At 43.7% G+C, this 17,653-nt stretch overlaps 1 protein-coding gene across 2 annotated transcripts in view; it reads left to right on the forward strand.

The window, feature by feature from the left end:
• ABTB3 (ankyrin repeat and BTB domain containing 3) overlaps positions 1-17,653 on the forward strand; it is a 307,345-nt gene that overhangs the window by 172,712 nt on the left and 116,980 nt on the right. For both annotated transcript variants that reach the window (XM_059936832.1, XM_059936833.1), the window contains exon 2: positions 13,645-13,794. In XM_059936832.1, the coding sequence (XP_059792815.1) occupies positions 13,645-13,794 (150 nt within the window). The remainder of the gene's footprint in view (positions 1-13,644; positions 13,795-17,653) is intronic.

A 17,653-nucleotide genomic window follows, 5' to 3' on the forward strand; every position in this document is an offset into this window, starting at 1 on the left:
ATGCAAAAATCCTGAACAAAATGTTAGTAAACCAAATCCAATAACGTATAAAAAGAACTTATCAGAGTCCTTCAATGCACGAGGAGTTTTCTTGCCTCTGTGCCTTGGCTTTTGCTGCTCCCTCTGGTTTGCCCTTTCCTATACCCTTCTCTTCCCCACCCCCTACCCAATTCACCTAGTGAACATCAGCTCATCTTTTATTTTTTTTTAATAAATTTATTTATTTATTATTTATTTTTGGCTGTGTTGGGTCTTCGTTTCTGTGCGAGGGCTTTCTCTAGTTGCGGCAAGCGGGGGCCACTCTTCATCGCGGGGCGCGGGCCAGCTCATCTTTTAGTACTGATCCTAGAAGAGTTCATCTATGAATCCTTTCCTGACACACCACTCAGGTGGAATATCCAATTTTGTCTGTGCTATTAGTGTAGCATGTATGAGCTTCTCTTACAGCACTGGTGACACTCATGAGCATGTGTACTTATCCCATTAGATTATGAATTTCTTAAGGAGAGGGTCTGTGTCTTACTTTTCATTATAGTCCCAGTCTGGCACCTTATATGGGATTGATGGATGGAGGAATGGATGGATGGATGGAAGGAAGGGTAGGTGGAGGGATAATTAGATAGATGAATGGAAGTTAACTTCCATGAGAGCAGATGCTCTGTATTGTCTTCTGCTGTATCTCCACTATTTAGCAAAATGTGTAGCACACAGCAGATGCTCAAAAATTAATTAATTACCCTCTAATTAATTAAAGGATGATCCAATTTAAAAGTGGAAGTTTGGTCCTTCTCAAACTCTTCCAAAATATAGCAGAGGGAGGAACATTCCCAAACTCATTCTACGAGACCACCATCACTCTGATACCAAAACCAGACAAAGATGTCACAAAGAAAGAAAACTACAGGCCAATATCTCTGATGAACATAGACGCAAAAATCCTCAACAAAATACTAGCAAACAGAATCCAACAGCACGTTAAAAGGATCATACACTATGATCAATTGGGGTTTATCCCAGGAATGCAAGGATTCTTCAATATATGCAAAGCAATCAATGTGATAAACCATATTAACAAATTGAAGGAGAAAAACCATATGATCATCTCAATAGATGCAGAGAAAGCTTTCAACAAAATTCAACACCCATTTATGATAAAAACCCTCCAGAAAGTAGGCATAGAGGGAACTTACCTCAACATAATAAAGGCCATATATGACAAACCCACAGCCAACATCGTCCTCAATGGTGAAAAACTGAAACCATTTCCACTAAGATCAGGAACAAGACAAGGTTGCCCACACTCAGCACTATTATTGAACATAGTTTTGGAAGTTTTAGCCACAGCAATAAGAGAAGAAAAAGAAATAAAAGGAATCCAAATCGGAAAAGAAGAAGTAAAGCTGTCACTGTTTGCAGATGACATGATACTATACATAGAGAGTCCTAAAGATGCTACCAGAAAACTACTAGAGCTAATCAATGAATTTGGTGAAGTAGAAGGATACAACATTAATGCACGGAAATCTCTTGCATTCCTATACACTAATGATGAAAAATCTGAAAGTGAAATTAATAAAACACTCCCATTTACCATTGCAACAAAAAGAATAAAATATCTAGGAATAAACCTACCTAAAGAGACAAAAGACCTGTATGCAGAAAATTATAAGACACTGATGAAAGAAATTAAAGATGATACAAATAGATGGAGAGATATACCATGTTCTTGGATTGGAAGAATCAATATTGTGAAAATGACTCTACTATGCAAAGCAATCTACAGATTCAATGCAATCCCTATCAAACTACCACTGGCATTTTTCACAGAACTAGAACAAAAAACTTCACAATTTGTATGGAAACACAAAAGGCCCCGAATAGCCAAAGCAATCTTGAGAAAGAAAAACGGAGCTGGAGGAATCAGACTCCCTGACTTCAGACTATACTACAAAGCTACAGTAATCAAGACAGTATGGTACTGGCACAAAAACAGAAATATAGATCAATGGAACAGGATAGAAAGCCCAGAGATAAACCCATGCACATATGGTCACTTTATCTTTGATAAAGGAGGCAAGAATATACAGTGGAGAAAAGACAGCCTCTTCAATAAGTGGTGCTGGGAAAACTGGACAGCTCCATGTAAAAGAATGAAATTAGAACATTCCCTAACACCATACACAAAAATAAACTCAAAATGGATTAAAGACCTAAATGTAAGGCCAGACACCATCAAACTCTTAGAGGAAAACATAGGCAGAACACTGTATGACATAAATCACAGCAAGATTCTTTTTGACCCACCTCTTAGAGAAATGGAAATAAAAACAAAAATAAACAAATGGGACCTAATGAAACTTAAAAGCTTTTGCACAGCAAAGGAAACCATAAACAAGACGAAAAGACAACCCTCAGAATGGGAGAAAATATTTGCAAATGAAGCAACTGACAAAGGATTAATCTCCAAAACATACAAGCAACTCATGCAGCTCAATATCAAAAAAACAAACAACCCAATCAAAAAATGGGCAAAAGACCTAAATAGACATTTCTCCAAAGAAGATATACAGATTGCCAACAAACACATGAAAGAATGCTCAACATCATTAAGCATTAGAGAAATGCAAATCAAAACTACAATGAGATATCATCTCACACCGGTCAGAATGGCCATCATCAAAAAATCTACAAACAAAAAATGCTGGAGAGGGTGTGGAGAAACGGGAACCCTCTTGCACTGTTGGTGGGAATGTAAATTGATAGAGCCACTATGGAGAACAGTATGGAGGTTCCTTAAAAAACTAAGAATAGACCTACCATACGACCCAGCAATCCCACTACTGGTCATATACCCTGAGAAAACCATAATTCAAAAAGAGTCATGTACCAAAATGTTCATTGCATCTCTATTTACAATAGCCAGGACATGGAAGCAACCTAAGTGTCCATCGACAGATGAATGGATCAAGAAGATGTGGCACATATATAGAATGGAATATTACTCAGCCATAAAGAGGAACGAAACTGAATTATTTGTGGTGAGGTGGATGGACCTAGATACTGTCATATAGAGTGAAATAAGTCAGAAAGAGAAAAACAAATACCGTATGCTAAGACATATATATGGAGTCTAAAAAAAAAAAAAAGAAAGAAAAAAAATGGTCAGAAAAACCTAGGGGCAAGACGGGAATAAAGATGCAGACCTACTAGAGAATGGCCTTGAGGATACGGGGAGGGGGAAGGGTAAGCTGGGACAAAGTGAGAGAGTGGCATGGACATATATGCACTACCAAACATAAAATAGATAGCTAGTGGGAAGCAGCTGCATAGCAGCGGGAGATCAGCTCCGTGCTTTGTGACCACCTAGAGGGTTGGGATAGGGAGGGTGGGAGGGAGGGAGATGCAAGAGGGAAGAGATATGGGGATATATGTATATGTATAACTGATTCACTTTGTTATAAAGCAGAAACTAACACACCATTGTAAAGCAATTATACTCTAATAAAGATGTTAAAAAAATAAAAAAAATAAAAGTGGAAGTTCGGATGGATGGATAAATGAATGATGGAATGGATGAACTGATTAATGCATTTAAATTATAAGTATTCAAGAAGAAGATGCATGGCCACCTTGATGTAGAGCAAGAAAGTCTCCATCGTCCAAAAAGCTGTCTCCTCATTCTTTTACTCTGGCCTGTTGCCATGTGTTAATTGAAATGTCAAAGACTAGTTTTTCACTCAAAATACTCTAACACACAGCTTCCCTGTCAGTAGCACCCGGTGCTGAGTTTTATCACCACCACATGAAACTATGCCCACGAGTGTCACTGCTATATAACACTGGTAAACAAGGGAGACAGATGCTTTTCAGAGAACTCCCAAATGGCCACAGTCCATGGTCCTGGGAGCCAGATGATCTTCAAAATCTGATCAACCTCTGACATTTCCACAGCTACCCAAGACCTAGCTGGAGGTGGAAAATACCTCTTAGGAGAAGTCAGGGACTGAAGCAGAAACTCACAAGCCCTGCAGAGCCCCAGGTGCACTTCACTGCAGAGATTAGAAAACTGGGAAATTGAGTCTTTCTCTCTCCTCTTAAGCCCCTGCGAGATGGATGTAGCTCAGAACTCTATGGGGAAATTTGCAAGGATAATGCAATAAAGACAGAACGCTGGGAGAGGAGGGAGGGCACAGGAAGTAACCAACAATCTTGTAAGGATATTTAACTGTGCTTGCTAGTGACAGGGAAGAGGAAAGAGAGGGGGGAAAGCACAAACCACAGTGGGGCTTACATGACGAGGCTTTACATCATGGGAGGTCAGGAGAGAGAGCAGGAAAGCCTGTACAGCATCTCCATGTGGGTGTCCAGTGGGTGTCTCAAGTTAAACATAAGCAGAGCTGAACTCCTGATCTTTACCCCAAACTTGACCCTCCTGCAAGGTTCCCTATTTCAGTAAATGGTAAACCCCTCCTTTCAATCATGTAAGTCAAAAACCTTGGACTTGTTCTTGCCTCTTTTTCTTACACCTTACACCCAATTGGCAACTCCATCAGCTTTTCCTTCACTTCTCCTTTTTTTTTTTTAAGATTTTTTTTTTGATGTGGACCATTTTTTAAGTCTTTATTGAATTTGTTACAATACTGCTTCTGTTTTATGTTTTGGTATTTTTGGCCGCAAGGCATGTGGGATCTTAGCTCCCCGACCAGGGATTGAACCTGCACCCCCTGCGTTGGAAGGCTGAAGTCTCAACCACTGGACCGCCAGGGAACTCCCCTCCTTCACTTTCTAGCATCTCCACCATAACTACTCTGGTTCTGCCCTGGCCACTCCCTACAGTCTGTTCTCAACCCACCAGCTGGAGTGACCCTCAGAAAAGGTCAGGTCACATCCCTCCTCAACTCCAAACCCTCCAGTGGCTCCCATCTTGCTCAGAGTAAAAGCTGAAGTCCAGAGTCGCCTACGAGACTGCACCCAGTCTGCCTTCATCACTTCTCTGGCCTTATCGCCTACTGCTTTCCCCTCACTTTCTCTGTTCCTTCCTCCAAGCCAAACCCACCCCCTCAGACCTTTGCCCTCACATCCCCCCTGCTCTTCCCCCAAGATATCAGCCCTGCTCCCAGGCTCACTTCCTTCAAGTCTCTCTTTGAATGTCCCCTTCTCCATGTGACCCCGCTACCCCACCCAGCACTCCCCATCCTCCTTTCCTGCTCTGTTTTTCTCCATGGCACTTACCACCCAGCTGGCTACATATTCTAATTATGTATTTGGAACACACATACCAAGATGGCAAGGATTTCCAGTATTTTGCTACTGGATCCTCAGTACCTAGAACCGTACCTAGCACCTAGTAGGCGCTCAGCTAATCCTCACTGAATGAATGAATGAACAGAGTATTTTCCCTTTGTTTTTTCTGCAGCTTTTCTTATTTATGCCATCAGTGTTAGAGCCGCACCATCGCCCCAGTGTCCCTGTGTGCCACGCACCATGTACAATGCCTTAATAACATCATGGCTGCCTCTGTGCCCTGCTCTAAAGGCTGACACTCCCTGACCTAGACTTTAATTAGTCCCCTTCACTCCTGAGCTGACTGCGAGGGAAAGCTGGCTGTATCTGGCTCACGTGGGGAGGGCCGCGTGTGGGGTCACCTTGGACTACTTCCTCCTTCGTGACCGGCCCCCCCATCCCCACCTTGTCCCTGCCTCTCTGCCTCAGTGCCCAGCATGCACACCGGGTACAGTTTTCTTACTGTCTCAGGATTTCCTCTCTGGACTGAGAGCTTCCTAAGAACAGGAACTTCTTTGAGTCTTGAGATCTCAAAAGTGGCATTTGAGTTGGGCCTTGAAGGATGAACATGAACTTGCTGGGCACCCGTCAGAAATGGAGATAATAGGTATAGAGATGAGGGAGAGGAAGAAATGGACATCGTGGGTGTCAACCACTCTTTTTAGAATTTCAGCTGAGAAAAGGGAAGAGAGAGAAACAGGGTAGCTGGAAGGTAAAGGTTTAGTTTTCAAGTCCAAACTTGTTTTGGCCCAATGCCCTCAATGGTCCACCCCTGCCTCCCGGTCCAGCCCCTTCTCCCAACTTCTGCACCCTCTTGTACCCTCTGTTCCAGCCACTATTATATGCAAAGCACATACCTCTGGGCCTTTGCTTTTCCTTGGAATGTCCTTCTCTAATTATCATCATCTTTATAATCATGATCACATTTGTTGAGCTATTTATAGGGTCCAAGATTTACATATATTAACTCATTTGATCTTCCAGTGGCCTTATAAGGATTGTACAATGACCATTCCCGTATTATTCACAAGGAAACGGAGGTCCAGGGAGGCTAAATAGCATCCCTGGGCACCATTGCTGTGAAGTAGCTCAGATGCAATTCAACCTGAACGTTCATTCAGGCTCCAGAATCCACACTCTTTCAACTCTGCTGTAAGGCATCCCCAGGTCCCCTAAGCTCCCCTGGGAAGCTGCCCTGAAGCTCCCAGGCCAACTTGTGTTCACCCCCTGCACTCCACGGGGACTTCATGCACACCTCTGCTCTGGCGTTTCTCCCGCAGTGGTTCAGCTGGTGGGGGCTCTGTCTCCCCTGCCAACCGGGAGTCTTTGAGAACAGAAATGTGTCCTACTGTCTTCATGGTGCTCAGTATTGGTGGTTGAATGAATGAATGGTCCATAGATATCTTCATATTCTTTTAAGGTTGGCATGCTTATTCCCCCTGTGTACGTCAGCCTCCACGGATGGGCATGTTATTGAACCCATTCCTGAAAATTCTCCATCTTTGTGTTTTCTACCTCTTATTTCTTTTGATGGTTTGGCTTCAGACTTCCTAAGAACTTTCCCTTTGAACATAATTCATTATGGGGCGGGGCACGGAAATGAACCATGGTCTGGATGTATCCTAATTGGAGTACGGCATGCCTCTCACAGATGAATGTGGTTGCCAAGCCAGTCCTGAATTTGTTTCCCACTGCCAAGTCTCTTAAAATAAAAAGGAATTTCCAAGCTGCTTGTACAAACATTTTAAAAAATCTGATAACTTCCTATCTTGTTTCTTAATAAACTGAACAGTAAAAGAAAACACTCTGGCACCGTGTTATTGAATTTCTAAATCTTTACCTTCAAAGAACTTCACTTGGATTATTAGCAAACATTTATCGACCCCCTTTTTTGTGACAGGTTGTCCATGCAGATTATCCCCTTACAGCCTCCCAACCATGCTAGGAGGTAGATAGTATCAAACATGTTACAGAGGGAGAAACAGAGGCTCAGAGAGCCAAGTCGCAAGCCCCAGGCCACACAGCTGGGAGACGGCAAGGCGGGAATCTGAACCCAGCCAGGTCTGTCCGGTGCCAGTTCGAGGGCTGGTCTGCTGCATCCCAGCTGCTTCCTTCCCATTTCTTAAAGCTGGGACTGGTGCCAGGACGCTCCACTTTAAATTCTGGGGATAACTTAGCAGAAAACAAAGCCTAGCCTGGCAAGCAGGACGTAGGAGAGTCTGTTCCCTTCTCACAGCCAGACACAGGCAAGGCAGAAGCCCAGCCTGGGTCCAGGGTGCCAAGACCTACGTAGCCTCCTCCTCCTCCATCACCACCATCAACATCAAGGGGAGAATGGATGAGTGCTGATGGCTGTCTTATTTGGTTTTCTCTCGGTGGGTAAATAGCATCCTAGTCCAGTGATAGCATGGAGACACAGAGAAAAGCTGAGAGGAGAAAAAGGATGGTGTGGTTATATTTGCCAAGGAGCCATCCAATCGTATAGGAAGGTGGGCATTCAGGGAGGCAGAATTGCCCTGATCGCCCCATCGGAGACAGAATGCCAGATGTGGTTGGTCCAGGGGCCCACCCAGAGGAGCGGTTTTCATATTTTCTGTTCTAAATGCCCTAACCAAAAAGTTGTCTGTCTCCAGTCGCACAAGGTTTTGGAAAGATGATCTGCAAGACTATTTGAATCCAGACATTAAATAAACAAAACTGCACATTTGTGGGAACAGGCCATTTAGTAGACGCTTACTATAGGCTGGAGGCCTTAAATATTTATCTGGTTTAATCACTGCAATAAACTGATGCAGTAGATATTTTAACCCCTCTTTGCAGACACAGAAGCTGACTGGGAATCTGGGAAGTGCTTTGTCCAGGTTGCCCATGGGACTGGGGCAGGATTGGAGCCTGGCTCTTTCAAGAGCCCATGGTCATGCCTGGTCCCTCTGTCCCACCTACAGCCAGTCAGTCCCAGGTTGGTTATGGCTGGAAATGTGGACATTCAAAGGCATTGGTTCATCCTCTTTTAGCACTGGCCAACCCCTTTGAAAATGTGAATGGATTTTCCCTTAGACAATGTACAACCCATCCCAAAGTAATAGATTTCAGTAAGGCCATGACCCCTTCAACATAGTGGACCCTCCCCTGTGATCACCTGCTCTCCAGGGGAATTATTTCCTTTAGGTCCAAGGTCATATTTGAACCTTAGGTTCCCCCTGTTTTTAAACTTGAGTCTTAATCACCAGGCTGTGGCTGTCCTTGGCTCCAGTAATGGAAATTGATGAGTGGTCCAAAACGGAGGCCTGCAGCTAACACTAAAATATGATACTGGGATCTTCTTAATGACCTAGTTGATTTTTATACAAAAAAAAAATGACTCTAGTTTATGTGTGTACCCCATATAAAGTCCTCAAAACAAAAGAAAAGAAAAAAAAGGAAAACCCTGGTATATAACCTTTGCATAATAGGTTCATTATAGATTTCCCAAATCATAGTGCTCTAGCTTTCAAAGCTTCTTGGAATAATTATATTTTCACATTTAAATTTCATAACCCTCTAAAAGAAGGAGGAATAATTCTGAGGGAAATTATTTATTCTTATGATGAAGCATAAAGTAGTCCAAAGCTGGGCTTATACACAGTAACTGACTTTCATCTCAGTTAACATATGTCAAGCACATACTATTGCTCAGCACATGCAAAGTAAGTTCTTTAGTACACATTGTCTCACTTCATCCCCACCCGCAGCAGCGCCGTGAGGGAGGCAAGGCCATTCCTATCATTCCCATTTCACAGAAGAGGAAACTGAGGTCCAGAGAGGCTCTGTGACCTGCCCAAGGTTAAACATGGGTGGGAAGTGGCAGAGCCAGGACTGAAGCTCTGGGTTCCAGACTCCAAGACCCGTTTGCTTGTGCCTCAACCAACATGTGAAGCAATGTCTCAGATACAAGCCTGGGATAAGAACTTGCTGCACATAATACAATTACCGAGAAAGCAATCCTGTGAGCACATGTCAGGGCCATTTGTACTTCATCCTCCCTGACATTCAGGGCTCACTCGCAGGTCTCCTTTGCTGTGAAGCCCCTGATCACCACCCCGTCCCCCAGCGGAGGCCCTCATCCCCTGAACGTTGGGTCACTTGTCACACTGGGTCGTGGTCATCTGGTGTCATTTGCCGTGAGCACTGTTAAGGGTAGTAAATCTCTGAATTAAGAGTCAGGAACGTCAGAGGCCTCAGATGAGGGATTGGCCCAACATTCATTGCCATGGCAACGGCTACTTGCCTTGGCCTCTGACCAGATGTCTGGGCAGGTGAGCAAGCAGGAGGAAACAAAGATGACTCAGGGCGTCCCTGCCTGGGGTAATCGGGGGTGATGACTCAGCTGTTAAGAGAAAAGGACAGGCAGGAGACCAGCCTTGGATGGTGGGCATTTCTGTGAAGGTCTTGTCTTTCCTGAAAAGCTGAGGGTTCCTGAAGTGCAGAGATCGCCTCTCAGCCATCTCTGCGTCCCGTGTGGAGCCTGGCCCAGAGCTAAGTAGTGTCCAGTAAATCGTCAATCTGTATTGTCCAATTAATGCCAACTTGTGAACTGGCCCAGCCCACAGTGTTTTTCAAACTGCCAGTCATGACCCACTAGTGGACCATGAAATCACTTTTGGTGCTGCAGACAGCATTTTTTATTGATAAGATAGAAAAGAAGTGAAGAGTGAAAAGAATAAAAATTGAGAGTGCCTCATACATAGTAAGGATCAGTGTTATTTTTCATGAACTTTTTTCACGGAAAACATGAAAAGTGTGTGTAGTAGTGGTGGTGGCGATGGTGTATGTGTGTGTGTACTGGGTCATGATGTAAAATACATTCTTTTTTTTGTAGTTTTTAAAAATTTTTATTGGAGTATAGTTGCTTTGCAGTGTTGTGTTAGTTTCTACTGTACAGCAAAGTGAATCCACTATATGTATACATATATCCCCTCTTTTTTGGATTTCCTTCCCATTTAGGTCACCACAGAGCACTGAGTAGAGTTCCCTGTGCTATACAGTAGGTTCTGATTAGTTATCTATTTTATGCATAGTGTCAGAAGTGTATATACTGTATCAATAGTGTATATACTATATCAATCCCAATCTCCCAATTCATCCCACCACCACCCCTTTCCCCCTTGGTATCCATACATTTGTTCTCTACGTCTGTGTCTCTATTTCTGCTTTGTAAATAAGATTGTCTATACCAATTTTTTCAGATTCCACATATATACGTTAATATACGATATTTATTTTTCTCTTTCTGACTTACTTCACTTTGTATGACAGTCTCTAGGTCCATCTACGTCTCTACAAATGACCCAATTTCGTTCCTTTTTATGACTGAGTAATATTCCATTGTATATGTGTACCACATCTTCTTTATCCATTCCTCTGTTGATGGACATTTAGGTTGTTTCCATGTCCTGGCTATTGTAAATAGTGCTGCAATGAACATTGGGGTGCATGTGTTTTTGAATTACGGTTTTCTCAGGGTATATGCCCAGTAGTCAGATTGCTGTGTCATATGGTAATTCTATTTTTAGATTTTTAAGGAACCTCCATACTGTTCTCCATAGTGGCTGTACCAATTTACATTCCCACCAACAGTGCAAGAGGGTTCCCTTTTCTACACACCCACTCCAGCATTTATTGTTTGTAGATTTTGTGATGATGGCCTTTCTGACCAGGGTGAGGTGATATCTCATTGTAGTTTTAATTTGCATTTCTCTAATAATTAGTGATATTGAGCATCTTTTCATATCCTTGTTGACCATCTGTATGTCTTCTTTGGAGAAATGTCTATTTAGGTCTTCTGCCCATTTTTGGATTGGGCTGTTTGTTTTTTTGATATTGAGCAGCATGAGCTGTTTGTATATTTTAGAGATTAATCCTTTGTCAGTTGCTTCGTTTGCAAATGTTTTCTCCCATTCTGAGGGGAGAAAACATTTGCATTTTCTCCCATTTTTGTCTTGTGTATGGTTTCCTTTGCTGTGCAAAAGCTTTTAAGTTTAATTAGTAAAATACATTCTTATTGAGTCTAAAATTTTTGAAAAACAATGGTTAGAGAACAATCTCAGTAACTTGACCAGCTTCCTGATTATAGGAACATTAAAATCTAATGGTCATTTGCATTTTTCATCCATTTATTCATTATTCATTAAAAAAAATCTACTATGGTTGCCTTCTCCACTGTGTCAGCCTGTTAGGTGTGAAGGTGAAACATTCAGAACAAGTGACTGGTTCAGTGTGGCTGGAGCCACTAATTAGACAGCAGGGGCCAGAGGAGGTGTGTGATGGGTGCCATCTCACGCCTGTCCATCTTCAAAGGAGAAGCCCTTGGTTTTTTTTTTTTTTACCATCTTTATTGGAGTATAATTGCTTTCCAATGGTGTGTTAGTTTCTGCTGTATAACAAAGTGATTCAGCTATAAGTACACATATATCCCCATATCCCCTCCCTCTTACGTCTCCCTCCCACCCTCCCTATCCCACCCCTTTAGGTGGACACAAAGCACCGAGCTGAGCTCCCTGTGTTATGCAGCTGCTTCCCACTAGCTATCTATTTTACATTTGGTAGTGTATACATGTCAGTGCTACTCTCTCACTCCGTCCCAGAGGAGACTTTGTTTGCTGAGCTTTTGTGTTTCGAGCAGGGTGAGAAGTGGACTTGAATTTTTTTTTTTTAAACATCTTTATTGGAGTATAATTGCTTTACAATGGTGTGTTAGTTTCTGCTTTATTACAAAGTGAATCAGTTATACATATATATATATCCCCATATCTCTTCCCTCTTGCGTCTCCCTCCCTCCCACCCTCCCTATCCCACCCCTCTAGGTGGTCACATAGCACTACCAAATGTAAAATAGATAGCTAGTGGGAAGCAGCCGCATAGCACAGGGAGATCAGCTCTGTGCTTTGTGGACTTGAATTTTGACCTTTGCGTTCTGTCTTTCCCCTCACCCTGACAGTTGGCTTAAATAATTCAGCACCTGTATATTGATACTGCTTTATTGTACCCCAGTTGTTTTGTCACTGGCAGTCTTGTTTCTCCAGTGAGTTTATCCTTGAATACGTCTTCTGCTTCTTTTCCATCTCCTAGCAGGATTGGGAATACTGTAGGCACTCAATAAGTGCTTCCTACTTATTGACAGCTACTTTTGTTCAGGTCCCTACTAAGATATCCCTTTATTCCTCATCTTCTCCTACCATAGAGCATGTGTCATTTGGCTTTGTGGTTATGTGTGTAACAGTCCATCTCCTTCACTTAGACTGTGAGCCCATTGAGAACAGGGAGTATGTGTATTCTGTCCATCACTGTTATCCTCAGCCCCTAACTTAGCACAATGCCTGCCTTGTTCATTGTCTCCTCAGTGATTGACACTTGGTAGGTGTATCTGTTAGTTATCACCACAATAATGCTGAGTAGCAAATAACCCCAGTGACATATTAAATTAGCATTTGCTTTTGTGGGGCGGCTCTAAGCTGCAGATTGTTACTGGATTGGCTCTGTCTCTCACCTTTCTTAGACCAGCAGGCTAACCAGGGTGTGTTTTTCTCATAACAAGGGCAAAAACACGAAAGAACAAGTTCAGCCACACAGGTGCTTTTCAGGCCTTTGGTTCCATCATGTCTCTTACTATACCTTTGGTCAAAGTTCGTCAAGCCCAAAGTCAAGGAGCAAGAAAGCACACTCTGCCTATGGAGGCTGGGGAGGATATGGGAACAGTGATTATTTCTGAATAATCAGCCAAAGTAAGTTCTCAGGTTCTCGCTAAATGTTCGTGGAATGGAAAGGACGGGATGAAAATCATTGGATTCCAGGGATTTCCCATAAGTATTCACCATACAAGTTACAAAAGTCCATGGGGACTTTTCACCTCCTGACGTATGGCTCTACGGAGAAAGCCAGGGCCTTGTCTAACAGATAACAGCCCAGCCACCCAGAGTTAAATTTGCTGGGCACGTAAAGCAAGCTCTCAGAAGAATCCCTGCAGAGACTTCCTCCAGGGCGCTCGGGGCGGCAGCTGCCTCTGGGACAGAGAGTGGGACAGTGACCGCTGGATTCTCTGCGTGGAAGGAATCCCTGCCAGGTCTGAGGAAATGATTTTCTTTTGTGTCCTTTGGAAATGTGTGCATACAGACGAATGCCACCATGTTTGTTAAAATCAGCAAAAGACCTTTTAAAAGAGCTAGACATCGTTTCTAAGAGGATTCAGAGCCTTGGTTCCCATGTTGGCTTTGCGATACCAGCCCTGGTGCGGTTTGAGGCTGTGCAAGGTTTTGCGCCCCTCCTTTGGTTAACTGAACAATAACAATCTATTTTCCTTTCACTCTCTCTCCCCACCAACCACAGGGGTACTCTGCCTGCCAGACAGCCTGAACCTTCACCGAGACCCGCAGCGGACCAGCAAACCGGGAGAGCTGCCCATGTTCAGCCAGTCCGAGCTGAGGACCATCGAGCAATCCTTGTTGGCCACCCGCGTGGGCAGCATCGCGGAACTGAGTAAGTGGACGCTGGTTCTCTCACCCTCTCTGTTCCCAAGCGACCGGCTGCCCTTAGGGCAGTGCTTTGTAACCAGCCAGGGGATTCCTTTTATTGAGCACCTGCTGTGTACACACACCTGTGCTGATGGCCGTGGCGAAGACAGCAGCTCTGGAATCAGGCAGACTGGTAAAGTTCCTGGCTCGGCCTCTGATGTCAAGTTCCTACCCTTTTCTGAGCCTCAATTTCCTTTTCTATAAAATAGAGAAAATGATAATACTCAATAGTTGTGGCGATTTAGCAAGCTAATGCCCATAAAGGGGTTCATCACGGTGCCTGGCACACAGTAAATCCTGCAAATGCTATTAATTTCTACAGTGGGATCACATCTCTCCTCTATTCAGAATCCTCCACTGGCTCCGCATCTGATCCATAGGAAAGGCCAAAGTCCTCAGAATTACGTCCAGGCTCGCCCACCTGTGTTCCTCAGACATCTTCCACTCTCTCCCAAGGCCCGCTTAACTCAGCCACAATGGCCCCTGTTGTTCCTTGGACATAGCAGGCATACCTTAGGGCCTTTGAACGTACTGTTCCTTCTTCCTGAACCACCCTCATCCTCCAGATATCCACATAGCTTGCTCCCTCGTTATCTTCAAGTCTCACCCAAATGTTACCCCTTAATGAAGCTTTCCCTAACCACCCTATTTTAAATTATAGCACCCTGAGGACCCTAATCCCTCTTCACTGCTTTACCTTTCTTCCCAGCTGTTACCCTATGACATACTCTATTTTTTTTTGTTTGTTTTTCAATAACAGCTCCACTGAGGTAGAATTCATATCCAGTTCACCTACTTAAAGTATATCATCATTCAGTGGCTTTTAGTATATTTACCAAGCTATACAAACATAACCACAGTCAATTTTAGAACATTTTCATCACCCCAACAAGAAACCTGATAACCATTAGCAATCATTCCCCTCCCTCCTTCCCCTAGTCACACTCTATAGTTTACTCATTAATTTTTTTTAATTGTCTGTTTCCCGCTACTAGAATATTTTTTCATGGAGAGTACACATATTTGTTTTGTTTGTTGTTGTAACCTCAACACCAAGAATGCTGCTTGACACATAGTAGGCCCTCAGGAAATATGAAGAAGAAAAGAGAGAGAGACAGAGACAGAGAGAGAGAGACAGCGAGACATGGGGAGAGGGAGAGAGAGAGAGAGAGAGAGAGAAAGGGGCAGAAAGGTGGAGAGAAGAAGGCTGGGGTGTCCCAAGTTTGAGCAATGATTGCTGTGCTTGTATATCCCCTAATTCGGGACTGTGCTTTCTGAGTCTGGCCAACCAGAGGAAAATCAAACTATTTACTTATGATCCAGTTGATTGTCAAATGACATAGCCGTGTGTTAGTTCTGGATGGAACTGGAGCATTGATCTCAGAAATGCTAGAGTATGTTAAATTATGAGTTGGTGTGATATTCTAGAAAATTCTGAACTATAAAAGAATTCAGGACCCATAAAGCAACTTGTGCCTCTTCCCCAAAATTCCCTGTACACCCGGGACAAGCATCCACCCTTGAGTATACGACATGCACCTCTGAAAAGGGAAGCAGTAGCCGATTCAAGCCATGGGGTGTCCTTATGGTCACTAGAGTTACTTCCCTGGCCCCTGAACTTGGAAACTGTGCTTGCATTCCCATCAAACCCCTGAAGTCATAAGATGCCTCCGATTACAGGGTCTTCCAGCCACTGGTCAGTTGTATGATTGTTCTTAAACTTTTGCCATGGACCCCTTTGGCAATCTGATGAAGCTTATGGACCCTGCCTCAGAATAATTTTTTTTTAATTTATTAATTAATTAATTTATTTTTGGCTGTGTTGGGTCTTCGTTTCTGTGCGAGGGCTTTCTCTAGTTGTGGCAAGCGGGGGCCGCTCTTCATCGCGGTGCGCGGGCCTCTCACTATCGCGGCCTCTCTTGTTGCGGAGCACAGGCTCCAGACGCGCAGGCTCAGTAGTTGTGGCTCACGGGCCTAGTTGCTCCACGGCATGTGGGATCTTCCCAGACCAGGGTTCGAACCCGTGTCCCCTGCATTAGCAGGCAGATTCTCAACCACTGCGCCACCAGGGAAGCCCCCAGAATAATATTTTTAAATGCAAAAAATAAAGTGTATAAGTTTATAAAGGAAGCTAATTATATTAAAATATAGTTATCAATATATTTTTACCTAAACTGTGATACAGTAATTCTATGCCTTTTTTATTAGAACATTATAAAACAAGATCTAGCAGCAGCTCTGATGACCCATTATTTTGAGGTGGTGATGTGTGTGAAGGATATTTTGAGATATCTGCAACAATTGGAACGGGATAAGGAAAAGTCTGCATTTTAACAGCTCCCCAGGGATTCAGATGTAGGCGGTCCAAGCAGCTCCCTTGGGGAAACATCTCAAAGAAGAAATGCCATACTGTTTGGGACTCTGCAAATTTCCAAGACATGCCCGTGACCTTGGAAAGGCCGAATCTGGCTACAGGGTTGGTTCATGTCTGTGTGGGCGCAACCTAGGAAGAGGTCCCCACGCATTCTTCGCTGGGGTCTCAAAAGTTTGTCCTGCGATATTTTAAGGGCCCCTCCTAGCACCTGGGCTGGGGCCCTGCTCAAATCCAGTTCTTCTCTTGGAGGAAAGGATTTGCTAAACAAATCTGCACTTCACCTAAGCAGGCAGCATGCAGGAGTGGCTTGCCACGTAAATTGTCTCTAAGGACAGTTTGCTCTGTAAATTAAATGCTGTCATTTTCGTTGAATGTTGACTTTCACATATGAATTGTTGGCACACAGATGGGTGCTGCTAATTACGAATAGGTTCCCTACGTTCATTAAGTCAGCCCTGTAGAACGTGTGCGCAGTAGCACGTTGATCAGCCACATCGGCGACAGAAGGTAATAAAATTGCCTTCTTTTCTGATCTGACTATAATTTAGACTGGCTTGCTCTGTGGTCTGAATCAATACAGCCTTGTTCTCTCTGTGTACATAGAGAGCTGTTCTTCATATTCAAAGGTTACTCTGCCAGTGTGGATTCCAGAAACCACTGTTGTTGCAGCAAAGGCTAGATGGAAAGAGTTCGTTCCCAGCCATCCCTGCTCTTCTTGAACCAGGCTGTTCAGGGTTGAGGGCAGAGCCCCTGACTATGGCCTTCTTCATAGCCAACAATAATAATAGCAGCCCCTGATGCTGTTGACCTGGTGATCTATGAAAAATCTACATGAGCTATTTCCAATGTAACCATTATTATCCACATAGATGTGGGCATGGAGGCAGGAAGGGGACAAACAACTTGTCTAAGATCAACCACACCTGTGAGCTGACGGCTGCAATTGAGTCCAGCTCTCAAGGCAGAGCTTCCACCACTAGGCGTGACTCCCTGTCTCTGGGGGAAGCCCAGGTGTTTCTACATGATACAGGTGGAATGAGAGCCCGCCTCTGTAAGATCATCATGTTTGTCAGATCTGTGTTCCTTCCAGGTCTGAGGATCGCAGCTTGCTCTGTAGGATGTATTGGGGATGCTCTCCTCAAAACTAAACTGGAGACGTGAGAATTCACAAAGGTTACCTAGTATTTCACCAGCACCTAGATGGCAGGACCCCCCTGCCCGCTGAGACTTCTGCCTGTATACCCCCTGCTTCTATCCTCAGGGCATCTTATTAGAATCCAGAACTGTCTTGCTCAGTGGTGATGTCCAGAGCACTTTCTTTGTCCAGCCTGTTATGGCTTGGGGTGAAAATATATCCGCTACTTCCGGACCACCTACTGCATGCCAAGTGCTTTAAATATATTAAAGGTATTTTTATTCTCATTTCATAGATAAGAAAACTAAGACCTGG

Source organism: Balaenoptera ricei, chromosome 10 (genome assembly GCF_028023285.1).
Source record: "Balaenoptera ricei isolate mBalRic1 chromosome 10, mBalRic1.hap2, whole genome shotgun sequence".
Lineage (NCBI taxonomy): Eukaryota > Metazoa > Chordata > Mammalia > Artiodactyla > Balaenopteridae > Balaenoptera > Balaenoptera ricei.